The 21,337-nt window shown below is 39.3% G+C and overlaps 1 protein-coding gene across 1 annotated transcript in view; it reads right to left on the bottom strand.

Annotated features, from left to right (window-relative positions):
- FAM185A (family with sequence similarity 185 member A) overlaps nucleotides 1-21,337 on the bottom strand; it is a 64,972-nt gene that overhangs the window by 12,225 nt on the left and 31,410 nt on the right. Inside the window, exon 7 of the mRNA XM_030932546.1 lies at nucleotides 13,160-13,294. Coding sequence (XP_030788406.1) covers nucleotides 13,160-13,294 — 135 coding nt within the window. The remainder of the gene's footprint in view (nucleotides 1-13,159; nucleotides 13,295-21,337) is intronic.

Here is a 21,337-nt window from a genome sequence, read left to right on the forward strand (position 1 = left end):
TGGGCATCCTTGTCTTGTTTCATTTCTCAGAGGGAATGCTTTCAACTTTCAGTATTATGTTAGCTGTGGGTTTGTCATAGATGGCTTTTATTACATTAAGGCATGTCTCTTGTATGCGATTTTGTTGAGAGTTTTAATCATAAAGAAATGCTGGATTTGTCACATGCTTTTTCTGCATCTATTGAGATGATAATGTGATCTTTGTTTTTAATTCTGTTTATGTGGTGTACCACATTTATTGACTTGCATATGTTAAACCATCACGGGTGTCAGGCTAGGGGACAATCAGGTCTTTCCCTTCCCACGAGGCCATATTTCAGACTATCACATGAGGAGAAACCTTGGACAATACCTAGCTTTCCTAGGCAGAGGTCCCTGCGACCTTCCACAGTGTACGTGTCCCTGGGTACTTGAGATTAAGAGAATGGTGGTGAGTTTTAACCAGCAAGCTGCCTTCGGGCACTTGTTTAACAAAGCACACCCTGCACAGCCCCAAATCCGTTAAACCTTGAGTCACCACAGCACATGTCTCTTGCAAGGACAGGGTTGGGGGTAGGGTTACAGATTAACAGCATCTCAAATACAGAACAAAATGGAGTCTCTTATGTCTACTTCTTTCTATATAGACACAGTAACAGTCTGATCTTTCTTTTCCCCACACTTTGCCAATTAAAATCGGACTGTTTCTTTGACCAAGAAATGGGAAAATGACTACTCTATGCCTATGCAGTGTGGCTTCTACTAAGTGCAAGGAAAGGCTTCCTAAGACATGTGTTTAACTCTGTAATTTGCTCTCGAAACTCCTGCCCCAATGTACCCAAATATATGAATCTCTATGTTCTTTTTATTTAACCCAACATGTACCTGATCTGTTCTGCACTAGCTATCAACAAAGACAGGGCTCCAGGAAGTAACTTGCAGAATTGTCTTGTTTAAAAATAGGATTAACAATCTTCTTGGTAAAGTGAGCTTTTTCCCACCTCCCTCCCCATTCCCACTTCTAACCCTGGAACAGTCTTTGTTTATGTACATTTGGTTCAGAGAGATACTTCTAGTGCTGCCTTATTATTAATAATAGCAGATTAAAAGTCAGTGCATCAGGGTTGGAGGGTTCTCTTTTACATTACAAACACTTTGGGCTGCCCACTATAGGAAGTGCCATGCTAAGTATATTAGGGAGGTTCAAAAGATGTAAAAAGACACACCAGTGCTCTCACAAAGCTTACCAACTCACTAGGAAAATGAATCATACACTATGAAACAACATGAAAGTAATTACTCTGAAATTTTATTTTTAATACATACATTTCACAAACAAAACCTTTAACACCACATACAATTCCATAACAAAATATTTTAATTTTGTCAACTTTTTTTTTTTTAGACGGAGTCTCGCTGTGTCACTCAGGCTGGAGTGCAGTGGCGCGATCTCGGCTTACTGCAACCGCCACCTCCCAGGTTCAAGCGATTCTCCTGCCTCAGCCTCCCGAGTAGCTGGGACTACAGCCGCATGCCACCACGCCCAGCTAATTTTTTGTGTTTTTAGTAGAGATGGGGTTTCACCATATTAGCCAGGATGGTCTCGATCTCCTGATCTCGTGATCCACCCACCTTGGCCTCCCAAAGTGCTGGGATTACAGGCGTGCGCCACCGTGCCCCGTGTCAACATTCTTTAACTTTTTACCGTCTTCTCTCAACAAAAGTGTAACCCAAGATACCTTGACAAGAAATCTTCCGGATAAAAAAATATTTTTGAGCTAGTTTTAATGATGCCTATCCACTAAATTTTCTCCCAAATACTTGGAATAATAATAAAGTCAACAGTACTCTAGGCAAGAGTATACTGAAGAAGTATACATTAATCAGTTCTGTCCAAAAAATAATCATAATAGTTTCTTCCTCAGATCTTTTCTTCTGCAATGTCTAATCCCATCCATTGTATTTTTCATCTCAGTCACTGTAGTTTTCATTTATAGAAATTCAATTTTGGTCTTCTTTTTATATCTTCCATGTCTTAAGTGAACAAGTGAAATACAGTTATAATAACTTTTATTTTCCTTCTCTGCTAATTTGGTCATCTGTGTCAGTTCTGGGTTGGTTTCAATTATTCTCTTCATTATAACCCATGGGTTTTTTTTGCCCTTTGCATGTCTGATAATCTTTGATTCAATGCTAGATATTGAAACCACCTCTGCAAAAATCATAACTGAGAAAATTATTACAGTGAAAGAGCTCTGATGTAACCAGCTCCATCTTGCTTCTAATCTCCAAGCTGTCCTCGTTCATTCCTAGGTACAGGCTGAACTAACTTTTGGGAGGAACTTAGTTTATAGTTTAGCTTTTAAACCAAGAAAATAACAGCCATTTCCCAAACAAACCCCCTTCCTGTCCGGGGACTAGACTGCCTTTTCAGGACAACAAATTAGCCAGAAGATTAGAAATTGTGGTTTAGGAGTCATGCAGCTGGAAGCTGCAAGATTCTAAACCTCCCCAAATTGCTCCTGCAGATAACATCACCATTGTAAAACCTAAGATCAGTGCTTGAGATATTTTGCAGACCCTAAACTCAATCAATCAGCTGGCATAACCCAGATTGATAAGCTGGCTCATCTGATCTTGTGGCCCCCAGTCAGGAACTGACTCAGCACAAAAGGACAGCTCTGACTCTCTATGATTTCATCTCAGATTGACTAATCAAAATTTCCAACTCACTGGCCCCCTATCAAATTATCCTTAAAAACTCAGATCATCAGATTCTCATGGAAACTGATTTAAGTCATCATAAAACTGGTCTCCTGCATAGCCAGCTCTGCGTGAATTTCTCTTTCTCTATTGCAATTCCTCTGTCTTGGTAAGTTGGCTCTTTCTAGGCAGTGGGCAAGGTGAACCTGTTGGGTGGGTTACAACATTGTGAATTTTACTTTGTTGGGTGCTGGATACTTTTGTATTCCTGTAGATCTTCAGCTTTGTTCAAGGATGCAGTTAAGTTACTTGGAAACAGTTTAAGCCTTACATCTCTTGCTTTTATAATTTGTTAGGCAGTTATAGAGTGGTGCTCAGCCTAAGACTCATTGTTTCCCACTACTAAATGCTCTACCCAATGCCCCATGAGTTATGATTTTCTTTCCAGACTGGTGGGAAGAACAGACATTATTCCTGGACCTGTGTGAGCACCAGGTTCTATTCCCTTTGGTACTTTGTCCTGTGAACTCGGTCTTGATCGTTATGGACTCTCATCTTGATCTCCCTAACTCAGGGAGTGTTCTAGACTCCAGAGCAATTCCCTTTTCCTGTACTGGAGCCTGGAAACTCTCTCAAGGCAGTAAGCAGAACTCATCTTATTTGTTTCCTAAATCTGCTTAATTTTTTAATTTTTTTGTCATTGTTTCAGGTGGGAAGGTAAGTCAGACCCTTTAGCTCCATCCTGCCCAGAAGACTTCATTATTTTTCTCCCTCTCCCTTTTTATCTCCCCCTGCCTTCTTTCCACCCTCTTTTTTAACTTCTTATTTTGAAATAATTTCATACTCACAAGAAGTTACAAAAACAGGTACTGTGTACCCATCACTCAGTTCCCCTAATGGTGACAGCTTCTATAATTATACTGCACTATCAAAACCAGGAAATTAGCAGGCAAATTAACTGGACTATAGACCTTACTCAGATTTCACCAGTTTTTATATGCATTCATTTTTTGGGTATGTCTTTGTATATACTCATGACATTTTATCTATCACATATATAGATTCATGTAACCATCATTTTAATCAAGATATGGAACTGTTCTGTCACTACAAAGGAAGTCCTTTGTCATGTCCCTTTAAAGTCATACTCTCCTTCTCCTTCCCTAATCTATGGCAACCACTTGTCTATTCTCCACATCTTTAATTTTGTCATTTCAAGAATGTTATATAAATGGAATCATAGAATATGGAACATTTTGAGATTGGCTTTTTTCACTCAGAATAATACCCTTAAATTCTCTTCAAGTTGTTTACATCAACAGATTTTCCCTTTATCAGTGAATTACCTTATGTGGACATACCATGAGTCATATGAACATTCAGTCATGGAAGGATATTTCAGTCATTTCCAGTTTTTGGCTATTACAAATAAAGCTGTGAACATTTGTGTACAGGTTTTTATGTGAACATAAGTTTCATTTCCCCAGGATAAATTCCCAGGAATATAAATGCTAGGTGATTAATGGTAGTTTTTGTTGTTGTTGTTGTTGTTGTTTTTAAGAAACTGCCAGACTGAATTATAGAGTAGCTGCATCATTTTATATTCTCACCAGTAATGTAGAAAAGATCCGGTTTCTCTGCACACTTGCCAGCATTTGAATAATCAGTATTTTTAATTTTAGCCATTCTAGTAAGTATGTAGTATTTTATTCTGGTTTTAATTTGCATTTCCCTAATGGCTAGTGATGGTAAATATCTTTTTGTGTATTTATTTGCCATCATATATCTTCTATTGGTTGCACTGTTTCTTAAATGTTACAAGATTAAACTTTTATGTGCATGAATCATGTTTTCTTCACTACTGGGGATAGTTCACTTAGGATAAGGATTTGGCTATGGTTTAATATTTCTGGAATGACCAAAATGAATACAAAAACAATAATAAAACAAAACCCCACAGGCATCACAAACAGAGCTCATATGCTCTAAGATTGGGGCCTGCACTTTGAACTCTAGTCTAGGGATCAGCAAACTATAGCTCACAGGCCAAATCTGGCCAGGGGCCTGTTTTTAAATGCCCTGAAAGCTAAGAAGGGCTTTTATTTTTTACTTTTATTTTTTATTTATTTATTTATTTTAGGATGGAGTCTCCCTTTGTCGCCCAGGCTGGAGTCCAGTGGCGCGATCTCAGCTCACTGCAATCTCTGTCTCCTGGGTTCAAGCAATTCTCCCTGCCTTAGCCTCCTGAGTAGCTGGGATTTCAGGTGCCTGCCACCACACCCAGCTAATTTTTGTATATTTAGTAGAGACAGGGTTTTGTCATGTTGGTCAGGCTGGTCTCTAACTCCTAACCTTAGGTGATCCACCCACTTCGGCCTCCCAAAGTGCTGGGATTACAGGTGTGAGCCACCATGCTTGGCCAGGCTTTTACATTTTTAAAGGGTTATTAAAAAACAAAAAAAAAATATGCAACAGAGTCCGTATGTAATCTGTTAAGTCTAACATATTTACTATATGGTGTTTACAGATAAAGTTTGCAGATGAATGGAAAGAAAACCTGATCTTTTTTGGGGCAAACATTAGCATCATTGACATCTGATTACCCATGATACTCTCAAGATCTTACAGTTTAACAAAAAGGTGGGGAAATAAAAACACCATAAAAGCGGCTGGGTGCAGTGGCTCACGCTTGTAATCCCAGCACTTTGGGAGGCCAAGGTGGGCAGATCACGAGGTCAGGAGGCAAGACCAGCCTGGCCAATATGGTGAAACCCTGTCTCTACTGAAAATACAAAAATTAGCTGGCCGTGGTGATAGGTGCCTGTAGTCCCAGCTACTCAGGAGGCTGAGGCAGAAGAACCACTTGAACCCAGGAGGCAGAGGTTGCAGTGAGCCGAGATGGCGCCACTGCACCCCAGCCTGGGTGACGGAGAGAGACTCCATCTCAAAAACAAAAAACAAAAAAATACCATAAAAGCACCATGACTTGAAAACAGCTCCTATATTAACTCCCTGTCAAAGTATTTTTAAGCAGATAGGTATAAGCCTTATAGCATTCTTCATTCTGTTATTGAATTTCTTCCATGTGGTCCTGAAATATATATACATTGCTGACAAATTCATGTGCTATAAGCATTGAAAAACCAAAAACTTCAGTGGGTTCTAAACTCAGAGCTATTTCCAAGAGTTAGTCATATCAAAAGACTGGATTTTTCCCAATTTGGAGAGAAAACAGTGTCTCCAGGTTTTTAAAGTGGCATCTTATGAGCTTAGTCTCATTTCAACCTCTTTTCCAACCCATGAACCAGTATTCTGTTATAAATAACAATTCCATTGTATGTTTACTCTCTGGTCTTTAGACAAGCTAAGAACTCTTTTCTGACTTGGTGGTTTATTTTGATCCCAAATGAATTTATTTTTTATATGCGTTATATTTCCAGTTTTACTAAAATGAAGTAAACCCAGTAGTGCTAGCTTCCCTACTATCCAGACAATGACAAACACCAGTCCTTTCACTGGCAACACACTTTACCTCTAATATTCTTTGAACATTTAAATATCTAAATCGTGGAGCTGTAAAGACAAAAGGACTTTGTACCACATGCATACCTGGGCTTGGAGACTTGGTGTATACCACAGTCAAGTTTCATATCTAAGTTGATGAACCAAGTCTAAAACCTAATAGAGAAGCCACCTTATTAGAAGTATCTTACCTAAGCCACTTACAACATGTTAAATTTGCCACACATGGGTAGAGGACAAAACTTAGAATCAAGACTCTCATAAAGATTAGAGAATGCAGCCCCAATACACACTCTTGCATAGCTTTTTAGTAGGTAAATGTTTCAGCCTGAGAGTCTCAGGTTTCCTTTTGACTTCAGAATAGCACATAATACATGTAAATCATGGTAGGAATTATACACCTGAGTTATTTACCAGTGACAGCAATAGCAAAGGAAACCATGGAGCAGGAAATCAAATATAATTATAGAGCTGACACATCAAAACCCTGTGGGAAGCTGGAACCTAAGGGACTAAATTTTACTGGCATGGTTTCTTGCAGAGATTATCCAGAAGTCATGCTGCAGATAAAATCCAGGCTCTTAGCAATAAGAGTTATTTCTGTTTCTATCCTTCATGGGCTCTGTGAGGAAGGCCCAGATGAGCTGAGCTCAGCTGCCTATAATAATAGCTCACATATAAAGCTGCTCATTATTTCCAAAATTTGGTTTCAGATTGGAAATCTCCACAGAAAAAAGCAATCTGCCCTGATTTTCTAGGCCTCTTAAATTATTTCATCCAGTTGATACATAAGACCTGTGGCTGACTGGGCACCAAATAGTTTTAAAACCGAAATGAAATATGGAAGTTTCTCTTAAACCCAATCACCTGTTCACACTCACCGCTCCCTCCAGAGACTGCTGCTCTCTTCACCTGAGGTCCTGCTGCATTATTACTTTAATGGATTAAATTTGCTATCAGAGACAACATACAGATCTATGTGGGGACCAACCTCATACGAGAGTCTGTGCTACCCTGCAAAACGATGCTTGATCAGAACCTAGATTCTTCCACTGTGAACAGGAAATAAACTCATCTTTCTGCAATTTGGCCCTTCCTGGTTCAGGAGGTGGGGCCAGAGTGTAAGACATAATAACAAGTAACACACGAAAAGAACTCAATAGGCTAAGGTGCTTCATAATAGCCAATGGGTTAAGCATGCAGCTTCCTCAAAGCATTCATTCGTCTTTATCTTCAAGCAAAGGTTACTGAAGGCCTATTTATTTGATGACCTTAAGATAGCTCACTATGGAGTCCAGGCCTCTGTACTCCTTCTCCTGAATTACTGCAGTAACCTCCTAAAAAGCAAAAGTTATTTTTTTCTCCTTCATCCACCATTGTTCCTTCTCATCTATCCCCACTCAACATTCAGAGTGATCTTTCTAACACACAAATCTGATTATGTAAACCCCAAATTAAAACCTCCCAAGGGCTTCCCAATGCTCTTAATATAAAATCCAAACTGTCCCATATGATCTGACCTCTCCCAAACTCTCCCGCCTCCTTTTATGCCACTTTCTCCTTCACTCTCTATACTTTGGCCATGTTTGACATCTCTCACTTACTCACCTCTGTGTTCTCACAGTACAATGTACATACGTTTATACTAACATTGATCCCACTGTACTGTATTCTCTGATTTGCCTTTCCTCACTAGAATGTAAGCTCCTCAGAAGGCAACGAGACCATGTTTTATATTACCCTCACACCCCCTAGTTTCTGGCAGTGCTTGACTCAAACATTTGTTGAGTAATTGAGCAAATAAAGAAAAATAGAGAAGACAGGAGAAGGAGGACATAGGCTAGGGAAAGATAATTTTGTTTTTAAACATTAAGTTTGAGGTGGCACTGGTTTAGTGGAATAGAAATGGGCAAGAACAATAGAGATCAGGTCTGCAGGTATTGATTTGGAAGTTATATACACAGAAATAATGACTGAAGTCATGAGAATAGTTTTAAAACTAAATCTAAATTTTAGAAAGACGTATGATTCTATGAATAAATGAATAAAATATGACAAAATACCTTTAGCTTATAATTCAAACATGCTTACATATGCTAATAATTTTGGTTATGCTGTGATTCAGAGCACAGTTAAACAAACTTGTATTATTGTTTTAGACTATTGGGACCAAAGACCAAAAACAGGTAACTCTCTTGGCTCCTTATCAAATTCAAGACATTAGATCACAAGTTGATTCTTACTATATTTGATATCCAGTCATTGCATAATAATGTTTCAGTCAACGATGAACTATAGAAATGATAGTTGTCCCATAAGATTATAATAGAGCTAAAAAATTCCTATCACCCAGTGACTTTGTAGCCATCCTAATCGTCGTTTAAATGCAACGCACTACTTGCATTTGGGGTGATGCTGGTGTAAACAAACCCACTCCACTGTCATATAAAAGTATAGCACATATATTATGTGTAGTTCATAATACTTGATGAGAATAAATGACCATGTTACTGATTTATGTATTTACTATACTTTTTATTGGTATTTTAGAGTGTACAGCTTCTGCTTATTAAAAAAAAAAAAAGTTAAGATACAACAGCCTCTCAGGCAGGTCCTTCAGGAAGTATTCCAGAAGAAGGCATTGTCATCACAGAAGACGACAGCTCCATGTGTGTTATTGCCCCTGAAGGCCTTTCAGTGGGACAAGATGTGCAGATGAAAGTGATATTGATGTTCGTGACCCAGTAAAGGCCTAGACTAATGTGTGTGTTTGTGTTAGTTTTTAACAAAGTTTAAAAAGTAAAATAAAAAATAAATTAACAATTTTAAAAACAGAAAAAAGCTTACAGAATAAGGATAGACGAGTGTATTTCTACAGCTGTAAAATGTGTTTGTGTTTCAAGCTAAGCATTATTACAAAAGAGTAAGAAAGTTTTTTATTTTATTTTTTCTGAGAAGGAGTCTTGCTCTGTCGCTCAGGCTGGAGTGCAGTGGCGCCATCTTGGCTCACTGCACTCTCTGCCTCCTAGGTTCAAGAGCTTCTTCTTTTTTTTTTTTTTTTTACATGCTTATTTTGTTTTTTCTTTTTTCTTTTTATTATACTTTAAGTTCTAGGGTACATGTGCACAATGTGCAGGTTTGTGACATATGTATACATGTGCTATGTTGGTGTGCTGCACCCATTAACTCGTCATTTACATTAGGTATATCTCTTAATGCTATCCCTACCCCCTACCCCCACCCCATGACAGGCCCTGGTGTGTGGTGTTCCCCACCCTGTGTCCAAGTGTTCTCATTGTGCAGTTCCCACCTATGAGTGAGAACATGTGGTGTTTGGTTTTCTATCCTTGCAATAGTTTGCTCAGAATGATGGTTTCCACCTTCATCCATGTCCCTACAAAGGACATGAACTAATCCTTTTTAATGGCTGCATAGTATTCCATGGTGTATATGTGCCACATTTTCTTAATCCAGTCTGTCATTGATGGACATTTGGGTTGGTTCCAAGTCTTTGCTATTGTGAATAGTGCCCCAGTAAACATACGTGTGCATGTGTCTTTATAGCAGCATGACTTATAATCCTTTGGGTATATCCCCAGTAATGGGATGGCTGGGTCAAATGGTATTTCTAGTTCTAGATCCTTGAGGAATCGCCACACTGTTTTCCACAATGGTTGAACTAGTTTACAGTCCCACCAACAGTGTAAAAGTGTTCCTGTTTCTCCACATCCTCTCCAGCACCTGTTGTTTCCTAACTTTTTAATGATCACCATTCTAACTGGTGTGAGATGGTATCTCATTGTGGTTTTGATTTGCATTTCTCTGATGGCCAGTGATGATGAGCATTTTTTCATGTGTCTGTTGGCTGTATGAATGTCTTCTTTTGAGAAGTGTCTGTTCATATCCTTTGCCCACTTTTTGATAGGGTTGATTTTTTCTTGTAAATTTGTTTAAGTTCTTTGTAGATTCTGGGTGTTAGCCCTGTGTCAGATGGGTACATTGCAGAAATTTTCTCCCATTCTGTAGGTTGCCTGTTCACTCTGATGGTAGTTTCTTTTGCTGTGCAGAAGCTCTTTAGTTTAATTAGATCCCAGTTGTCAATTTTGGCTTTTGTTGCCATTGCTTTTGGTATTTTAGACATGAAGTCCTTGCCCATTCCTATGTCCTGAATGGTATTGCCTAGGTTTTCTTCTAGGGTTTTTATGGTTTTAGGTCTAATATTTAAGTCTTTAATCCATCTTGAATTAATTTTTGTATAAGGTGTAAGGAAGGGATCCAGTTTCAGCTTTCTACTTATGGCTAGGCAGTTTTCCCAGCACCACTTATTCAATAAGGAATCCTTTCCCCATTTCTTGTTTTTGTCAGATTTGTCAAAGATCAGATGGTTGTAGATGTGTGGTATTATTTCTGAGGGCTCTGTTCCTTTCCATTGGTCTGTATCTCTGTTTTGGTGCCAGTACCATGCTGTTTTGGTTACTGTATCCTTGTAGTATAGTTTGAAGTCAGATAGTGTGATGCCTCCAGCTTTGTTCTTTTGGCTGAGGATTGTCTTGGCAATGTGGGCTTTTTTTTGGTTCCATATGAACTTCAAAGTAGTTTTTTCCAATCCTGTGACGAAAGTCATTGCTGGCTTGATGGGGATGGCACTGAATCTATAAATTACCTTGGGCAGTATGGCCATTTTCATGATATTGATTCTTCCTATCCATGAGCATGAAATGTTCTTCCATTTGTTTGTGTCCTCTTTTATTTTGTTGAGCAGTGGTTTGTAATTCTCCTTGAAGAGGTCCTTCACATCCTCAAGGGATTCTTTTTCCTCAGCCTACCAAGTAGCTGAGATTACAGGCTCCCACCACCATGCCTGGCTAATTTTTGTATTTTAGTAGAGATGGGGATTTCACCATGTTGGTCAGGCTGGTCTCGAACTCCTGACCTCAAACGATCCACTTGTCTCGGCCTCCCAAAGTGCTGGGATTACAGGCGTGAGCCATCACATCTGGCCTAAAAAAATTATTTAAAATTTAAGTTTATAAAGTAAAAATGTTCTTTGGGAAGTTGAGGCAGGAGGATCACTTAAGGCCAGGAGCTGAAGACAAGCCTGGGAAACATAGCAAGGCCTCATCTCTACTAAAATTTTTTTAAAAACTTAGCTGGGCATCATAGTACACACCTGTAATCCCAGCTACTAGGGAGGCTGAGGCAGAAGGATCACTTGAGCCCAGAGTTCGAGTTTACAGTGAAGTATAATTACACTCCAGTCTACACAACAGACAAAGCAGCTATCTCTAGAATAAATAAAGTAAAAAAGTTACAGTAAACTAAGGCTAAGTTATTATTGAAGAAAAGAATAAATTTAGTGTAGTCTAACTGTACAGTGTTTATAAAGTCTATAGTAGTAATGTCCTAGGCCTTCACATGCACTCACCACTCATCACACTGACTCACTCAGAGCAACTTCCAGTCCTGCAAGCTCCATTCATGGTAAGTGCCCTATACAGGTGTACCATGTTTTATCTTTTATACCATATTTTTCCTGTACCTTTTCTATGTTTAGATATACAAATCCCATTGTGTTACAACTGCCTACAGTTTTCAGTACAGTAGTCTGCTGTACAGGTGTAGCCTAGGAGCAATTGGCTATCAAACAGCCTCAGTGTGTAGTAGGCTGTACCATCTAGGTTTGTATAAGTTCACTCTATAATGTTCACATGACAACAAAATTGCCTAATAACACATTTCTTAGAATGTATCTCTCTCATTAAGTGATACATGACTGTACTTAGATTTTCATCAAATTTTCACCACATAACTAAGAGTCTGCCCATTAGGCAGCATGCAGTTAGATCTGGGAGTGTATAGGTATTATTTTTATTCCTGTTACGTTTTTTGTTAATATTCTATGAATTTTAACAGAACATTCTTAATTTTCATGACATAAAATGAATATCTAACACTAAAATTTGATCTTATGAAGACCACCCTCTCCTCCTCCCCTATTCTTCCTTTTTCTAGTTGGCATCCAGTGCCTTTAGCTTGTAGCATTCATCCCTATACACGGTCTAATTGCAGTGTCCTCCTTGATGCCATTCTGTAAAATTTAAAGGAAAACTTCACCAGCATTAATTTTTTTATTCATTAAAACAACAAACCTTGGCCAGGTACAGTGGCTCACGCTTGTAATCCCAGCACTTTGGGAGGCCAAGGTAGGCCGATCACCTTAAGTCAGGAATTCGAGAGCAGCCTGGCCAACATGGCAAAACCCTGTCTGTATTAAAAATACAAAAAAAATTAGCCAGGCGTGGTGGTGCACGCCTGTAGGCCCAGCTACTCAGGAGGCTGAGGCAGGAGAATCGTTTGAACCCAAGAGGCAGAGGTTGCAGTGAGCCAAGGTCACGCCACTGCACTCCAGTATGGGCAATAGAGCGAGACTTTGTCAAAAAAAAAAAAAAAACCCGAACCAATGACAAATCTTAAAAAAAAATAGTATCAGCCACCAGTGTAGCCAGATATAATGAAAAATGTACAAAAGCTATTCACATTTGTGGGACTGAGAATTTGTTGTTCTAAAACAGCAAGCTTAAAATGTACATACCAAACAAAATTCCTATTTACTCCAGTCATACGAAGTTAGTTTTAAATATTGCATTATAATATATGTATTCAGTTTCTTTTTAAGTTCAAGAATTAGAAAGTAGCTCTTCTAGAAAATTTAAAAATCAATTTTACCCAATGACAGGACTAATGAGTGTTCCCTAAATGATTTAAAGAGGTCTTTTTAAAGAAAATGTCTGTATCATATCAATGATAAGCAACTAGAAGAAAAAAAGATGTCAAACATGAGAACGTAATAATGGAAAAGTATAAAAAAGCTAAAATTTCCGTTAAGTGTACCACATTTCTACTTATGTATGGAGAATGGCTATTCATCTGACATAGCAAAATGCAGCCTCCTTACCAGTCAGTGTTACAACATCATCTTTATGCGCTTCTGCCATTTCCTGAACATGGACTTCTGAGTTCACATCAACCTCTTTCCCTGATAACTGTAAATAAGCTTCAAGTGAAGATGGAACCTTGACAATAATAGAACCTGTAATAAATATAAAGGAGAGCTCAGTAATATAAAGAAATCAAAAGTACCAGAGTCTATTATAAATTTGACTGAAAGGGTAGCATTGCTCCTGGAACACTGTTTTTACTCCTCAGCATACAGTATTTATTTAAACCTTTTCCTTATTCCCAGGTGCTCAAAGTTTCCTTACTCTCAAGTCATTCACGGACACTTCTGTCAAGAATACGGGTTATTAGCACATTATTAACTGCTAGTTCTTCTTTTTGCCAATAGTCCTACCCAGCTCATCCAACACCAGAAAGTGAGTAATTTACTACACATGTAGCTTATAGATAGGATTTACCATTGAGCATTTAATATGAGCCAGACCCCTAATTACATTGTTTTAATCCCCATATTAACTTTATGAGGTATTTTTTAAAATTATACTTTAAGTTCTAGGGTACATGTGCACAACGTGCAAGCTTGTTACATATGTATACATGTGCCGTGTTGGTGTGCTGCACCCATTAACTCGTCATTTACATTAGGTATATCTCCTAATGCTATCCCTCCCCGCTACCCCCTCCCCACAATAGGACCCGGTGTGTGATGTTCCCCTTCCTGTGTCCAAGTGATCTCACTGTTCAATTCCCACCTGTGAGTGAGAACATGCGGTATTTGGTTTTCTGTTCTTGCAATAGTTTGCTGAGAATGATGGTTTCCAGCTGCACCCATGTCCCTACAAAGGACATGAACTCATCCTTTTTTATGGCTGCATAGTATTCTATGGTGTATATGTGCCACATTTTCTTAATCCAGTCTGTCATTGATGGACATATGGGTTGAGTCCAAGTCTTTGCTATTGTGAATAGTGCTGCAATAAACATACATGTGCATGTGTCTTTATAGCAGCTGACTTATAATCCTTTGGGTATATCCCCAGTAATGGGATGGCTGGGTCAAATGGTATTTCTAGTTCTAGATCCTTGAGGAATTGCCACACTGTTTTCCACAATGGTTGAACTAGTTTACAGTCCCACTAACAGTGTAAAGTGTTCCTATTTCTCCACATCCTCTCCAGCACCTGTTGTTTCCTGATTTTTTAATGATCACCATTCTAACTGTGAGATGGTATCCCATTGTGGTTTTGATTTGCATTTCTCTGATGGCCAGTGATGATGAGCATTTTTTCATGTGTCTGTTGGCTGTATGAATGTCTTCTTTTGAGAAGTGTCTGTTCATATCCTTTGCCCATTTTTTGATAGGGTGGTTTTTTTCTTGTAAATTTGATTGAGTTCTTTATAGGTTCTGGATATTAGCGCTTTGTCAGATGGAGTAGATTGCAAAAGTTTTCTCCCATTCTGTAGGTTGCCTGTTCACTCTGATGGTAGTTTCTTTGGCTGTGCAGAAGCTCTTTAGTCTAATTAGATCCCAGTTGTCAATTTTGGCTTTTGTTGCTGTTGCTTTTGGTGTTTTAGACATGAAGTCCTTGCCCATGCCTATGTCTTGAATGGTATTACCTAGGTTTTCTTCTAGGGTTTTTTATGGTTTTAGGTCTAACATTTAAGTCTTTAATCCATCTTGAATTAATTTTCATATAAGGAGTAAGGAAAGGATCCAGTTTCAGCTTTCTACTTATGGCTAGCCAATTTTCCCAGCACCATTGATTAAATAGGGAATCCTTTCCCCATTTCTTGTTTTTGTCAGGTTTGTCAAAGATCAGATGGCTGTAGATGTGTGGTATTATTTCTGAGGACTCTGTTCTGTTCCATTGGTCTATATCTTTGTTTTGGTATCAGTACCATGATGTTTTGGTTACTGTAGCCTTGTAGTAGAGTTTGAAGTCAGATAGTGTGATGCCTCCAGCCTTGTTCTTTTGGCTTAGGATTGTCTTGGCAATGCGGGCTCTTTTTTGGTTCCATATGAACTTTAAAGCAGTTTTTTTCCAATTCTGTGAAGAAAGTCATTGGTAGCTTAATGGGGATGGCATTGAATCTATAAATTGCCTTGGGCAGTATGCATTTTCACAATATTGATTCTTCCCATCCATGAGCATGGTATGTTCTTCCATTTGTTTGTGTCCTCTTTTATTTCACTGAGCAGTGGTTTGTAGTTCTCCTTGAAGAGGTCCTTTACATCCCTTGTAAGTTGGATTCCTAGGTATTTGATTCTCTTTGAAGCTATTGTGAATGGGAGTTCACTCATGATTTGGCTCTCTGTTTGTCTGTTCTGGTGTATAAGAATGCTTGTGATTTTGCACATTGATTTTGTATCCTGAGACTTTGCTGAAGTTAAGCTCTTTATCAGCTTAAGGAGATTTTGGGCTGAGACAATGAGGTTTTCTAAATATACAATCATGTCATCTGCAAAAAAGGACAATTTGACTTCTTCTTTTCCTAACTGAATACCCTTTATTTCTTTCTCTTGCCTGATTGCCCTAGCCAGAACTTCCAACACTATGTTGAACAGGAGTGGTGAGAGACGGCACCCCTGTCTTGTGCCAGTTCTCAAAGGGAATGCTTCCAGTTTTTGCCCATTCAGTATGATATTGGCTGTGGGTTTGTCATAAATAGCTCTTATTATTTTGAGATACGTTCCATCAATACCGAATTTATTGAGAGTTTTTAGCATGAAGGGCTGTTGAATTTTGTCAAAGGCCTTTTCTGCATCTATTGAGATAATCATGTGGTTTTTGTCTTTGGTTCTGTTGATAGGCTGGATTACGTTTATTGATTTGCGTATGTTGAACTAGCCATGCATCCCAGGGATGAAGCCTACTTGATCATGGTGGATAAGCTTTTTGATGTGCTGCTGGATTCAGTTTGCCAGTATTTTATTGAGGATTTTTGCATCGATGTTCATCAGGGATATTGGTCTAAAATTCTCTTTTTTTGTTGTATCTCTGTCAGGCTTTGGTATCAGGATGATGTTGGCCTCGTAAAATGAGTTAGGGAGGACTCCCTCTTTTTCTTTGATTGGAATAGTTTCAGAAGGAATGGTACCAGCTCCTCCTTGTACCTCTGGTAGAATTCAGCTGTGAATCTGTCTGGTCCTGGACTTTTTTTGGTTGATAGGCTATTAATTATTGCCTCAATTTCAGAGCCTGTTATTGGTCTATTCAGGAATTCCACTTCTTCCTGGTTTAGTCTTGGGAGAGTGAAAGTGTCCAGGAAATTATCCATTTCTTCTAGATTTTCTAGTTTATTTGCATAGAGGTGTTTATAGTATTCTCTGATGGTAGTTTGTATTTCTGTGGGGTCGGTGGTGATATCCCCTTTATCATTTTTTGTTGTGTCTATTTGATTCTCCTCTCTTTTCTTCTTTATTAGTTTTGCTAGCGGTCTATCAATTTTGTTGATCTTTTCAAAAAACCAGCTCCTGGATTCATTGATATTTTGGAGAGTTTTTTGTGTCTCTATCTCCTTCAGTTCTGCTCTGATCTTAGTTATTTCTTGCCTTCTGCTAGCTTTTGAATGTGTTTGCTCTTACTTCTCTAGTTCTTTTAATTGTGATGTTAGGGTGTCCATTTTAGATCTTTCCTGCTTTCTCCTGTGGACATTTAGTGCTATAAATTTCCCTCTACACACTGCTTTAAATGTGTCCCAGAGATTCTGGTACGTTGTATCTTTGTTCTCGTTGATTTCAAATAACATCATTATTTCTGCCTTCATTTCATTATGTACCCAGTAGTCATTCGGGAGCAGGTTGTTCAGTTTCCATGTAGTTGAGCGGTTTTGATTGAGTTTCTTAGTCCTGAGTTCTAGTTTGATTGCACTGTGGTCTGAGAGACAGTTTGTTATAATTTTGGTTCTTGTACATTTGCTGAGGAGTGCTTTACTTCCAACTATGTGGTCAATTTTGGAATAAGTGCAATGTGGTGCTGAGAAGAATGTATATTCTGTTGATTTGGGGTGGAGAGTTCTGTAGATGTCTATTAGGTCCACTTAGTGCAGAGTGGAGTTCAATTCCTGGATATCCTTGTTAATTTTCTGTCTCGTCAATCTGTCTCATGTTGACAGTGGGGTGTTAAAGTCTCCCATTATTATTGTATGGGAGTCTTAAGTCTCTTTGTAAGTCTCTACGGACATGCTTTATGAATCTGGGTCCTCCTGTATTGGGTGCATATATATTTAGGATAGTTAGCTCTTCCTGATGAATTGATCCCTTTACCATTATGTAATGGCCTTCTTTGTCTCTTTTGATCTTTGATGGTTTAAAGTCTGTTTTATCACAGACTAGGATTGCAACCCCTGCTTTCTTTTTGTTTTTCATTTGCTTGGTAGATGTTCCTCCATCCCTTTATTTTGAGCATATGTGTGTCTCTGCAGGTGAGATGGGTCTCCTGAATACAGCAAACTGATGGGTCTTGACTCTTTATCCAATTTGTCAGTCTGTGACTTTTAATTGGAGCATTTAGTCCATTTACATTTAAGGTTACTATTGTTATGTGTGACCTTGATCCTGTCATTATGATATTAGCTGGTTATTTTGCTCGTTAGTTGATGCAGTTTATTCCTAGCATCGATGGTCTTTACATTTTGGCATGTTTTTGCAATGGCTGGTACCTGTTGTTCATTTCCATGTTTAGTGCTTCCTTCAGGATCTCTTGTAGGGCAGGCCTGGTGGTGACAAAATCTCTAAGCATTTGCTTATCTATAAAGGATTTTATGTCTCCTTCACTTATGAAACTTAGTTTGGCTGGATATGAAATTCTGGGTTGAAAATTCTTTTCTTTAAGAATGTTGAATATTGGCCCCCACTCTCCTCTGGCTTGGAGAGTTTCTGCCGAGAGATCTGCTGTTAGTCTGATGGGCTTCCCTTTGTGGGTAACCCGATCTTTCTCTCTGGCTACTGTTAAGATTTTTTCCTTCATTTCAACTTTGGTGAATCTGGCAATTATGTGTCTTGGAGTTGCTCTTCTCGAGAAGTATCTTTGTGGCATTCTCTGTATTTCCTGAATTTGAATGTTGGCCTGCCCTACTAGGTTGGGGAAGTTCTCCTGGATGATATCCTGAAGAGTGTTTTCCAACTTGGTTCCATTTTCCCTGTCACTTTCAGGCACACCAATCAGACGTAGATTTGGTCTTTTCACATAATCCCATATTTCTTGGAGGCTTTGTTCATTTCTTTTTAGTCTTTTTTCTCTACACTTCTCTTCTCACTTCATTTCATTCATTTGATCTTCAATCACTGATACTCTTTCTTCCAGTTGATCGAGTTGGTTACTGAAGCTTGTGCATTTGTCACATAGTTCTCGTGGTTTTCATCTCTATCAGTTCTTTTAAGGACTTCTCTACATTGGTTATTCTAGTTAGCCATTCGTCAAATCTTTTTTAAGGTTTTTAGTTTCTTTGCATTGGTTACGTAGTTCCTCCTTTAGATCTGAGAAGTTTGATCGACTGAAGGCTTCTTCTCTCACCTTGTCAAAGTCATTCTCCATCCCGCTTTGTTCTGTTGCTGGCGATGAGCTGTGTTCCTTTGGAGGGGGACGTGCGCTCTGATTTTTTGAATTTCCAGCTTTTCTGCACTGCTTTTTCCCCATCTTTGTGGTTTTATCTGCCTTTGGTCTTTGATGATGGTGATGTACTGATGGAGTTTTGGTGTGGTGTCCTTTCTGTTTGTTAGTTTTCCTTCTAACAGTCAGGACCCTCAGCTGCAGGTCTGTTGGAGTTTGCTAGAAGTCCACTCCAGACCCTGTTTGCCTGGAGAATTAGTAGGAGGCTGCAGAAGATAGAATATTGCTGAACAGCGAGTGTTGCTGTCTGGTTCTTGCTCTGGAAGCTTCGTGTCAGGGGTGTACCCTGCCGTGTGAGGTGTGAGGTGTCGGTCTGCACTTAGTGGGGAATGTCTCCCATTTAGGCTACTCAGGGGTCAGGGACCCACTTGAGCAGGCAGTCTGTCCGTTCTCAGTTCTCTACCTCCGTGCTGGGAGATCCACTGCTCTCTTCAAAGCTGTCAGACAGGGACATTTACCTCTGCTGAGGTTTCTGCTGCTTTTTGTTTAGCTATGCCCTGTCCCCAGAGTTGGAGTCTACAGAGGCAGGCAGGCCTCCTGGAGCTGCAGTGGGCTCCACCCAATTCGAGCTTCCCTGCGGCTTTGTTTACCTACTTAAGCCTCAGCAATGGCGGGAGCCCCTCCCCCAGCCCCGCTGCCACCTTGCAGTTAGATCTCAGACTGCTGTGCTAGCAATGAGGGAGGCTCCGTGGGTGTGGGACCCTCTGGGCCAGGTGTGGGATATAATCTCCTGGTGTGCAGTTTGCTAAGACCCTTGGTAAAGTGCAGTATTAGGGTGGGAGTTACCCGATTTTCCAGGTGTTGTGTGTTTCGATTTCCTTTGGCTAGGAAAAGGAATTCCCTGCCCCCTTGTGCTTCCCAGGTGAGGCGATGCCTCGCCCTGCTTCAGCTCTCACTGGTCGGGCTGCACCCGCGGACCAGCGCCAACTGTCTGACACGCCCCAGTGAGATGAACCCGGTACCTCAGTTGAAAATGCAGAAATCACCCATCTTCTGTGTTGCTCATGCTGGGAGCTGGAGGCTGAAGCTGCTCCTATTCAGCGATCTTGGGTGTGCCCCAATGACGTATTATTATCACCTCAATTTTACAGATAAGAACTTGCTCAACTTCTCACTAGTGCTAGTGCTGGAACCTAGACTCAGCTCAATAATTACAAAGCCCATGCTTTTAACCACCATGGTATTTCACACATTGCTATCTCATCATAGTACAGGTCTTGTGACCTCATCATTATAACACAACTAGAACACTGAGCTCTTGTGCTTTCAGATGTGCCTTGTGTGTAACAAAAAACAACAATAGAAAAAGATTATTTGAATTCCAACTCACTAATGTTTCTTTTGAGTATATTACAGGCTTTTGGATAAGATAAGATACTCAACCTGTATTTCCATACAACCTGGCTGTAATTCAAGCTTCTAAAAGGGTAAATCAGGAAAAGTACTCTGTTAGGTATGGAATCATTTTTCAAAACAATTATGAGGGTTGCATTGTAAATTCACCAACACACTCCTATTTCAGAAGTTTTTCTTTCTGTTTTTCATTAAATAAAGTAGGCAAAAGGCCCCTGCCATAAAGCATTAACCCCGTCTCTGTAGACTAAGATGGTCAGGATGGGGTTTAGGATGCATTTACTTATGGGTTATGGTTTTCCTTCCAATCTGGCTAACATCAGCTTAAGCTTCCTTAAGTCATTTCTTAATCTTCCTAACTGGAGCTAGAAGTTTGAGATAAGCATGATGAACTATTCTGTTCTAAAAAAAAAATTAGGGAACAATGCACATCACTACAACTAGTTTATTTTATTAAGAAATAAATTGCAGCCAGGCACGGTGGCTCATGGCTGTAATCGCAGCACTTTGGGAAGCCAAGGTAGGTGGATTGCTTGAGCTCAAGAGTTTGAGACCAGCCTGGACAACATGGCAAAACCCTGTCTCTACCAAAAAACAAAACAAAACAAAACAAAACAAAAAAAACTGGGTGTGGTGGTGCACAACTGTAGTCTCATCTACCTGGAAGGCTGACCTCCCAAGCTTAGGTGATCCTGATGAGGCTGCAGTGAGCCATGATCTTGCTGCTGCACTCCAGCATGGGTGACAGAGTGAGACCCTGTCTCAAAACCAAAACCAGAAAACCGAATTGCTTTCCAGGGTTCAGATGTAAACTACAGACAGGAGATTCCCATAACAACATATGAGGGCTTTAGGAAAAAACAAAACAAAAACAACCCTGGAAGATTTCAGGATAAATAGAAGACACGTTTTTCTACCAAACATACTTTCAAAAGTAGAAAATCATGGATTTAAAAAACTCTTTTTGTAGCACTTGATATCTCTAAATGTATGAAGTTTCAAGTGTACTAACTTTATGAACACTTGTCTCCGTTCTTAAATGCACAACATGATCTTAGATTTTTGAGATCTTTAAAAATGTTAAGCAATGCAAAGATTTCTATCCCATCTCCCTCCACATCTTTAAAAACCAAAAACCACCACTACCAAAACTCCATTACTGTTTGTGAATGAAGAATTTTCATGACTTGAAAACCTTCCTAATGTCCCAT

This window comes from Rhinopithecus roxellana, chromosome 6 (assembly GCF_007565055.1).
Source record: "Rhinopithecus roxellana isolate Shanxi Qingling chromosome 6, ASM756505v1, whole genome shotgun sequence".
NCBI classification, from domain to species: domain Eukaryota; kingdom Metazoa; phylum Chordata; class Mammalia; order Primates; family Cercopithecidae; genus Rhinopithecus; species Rhinopithecus roxellana.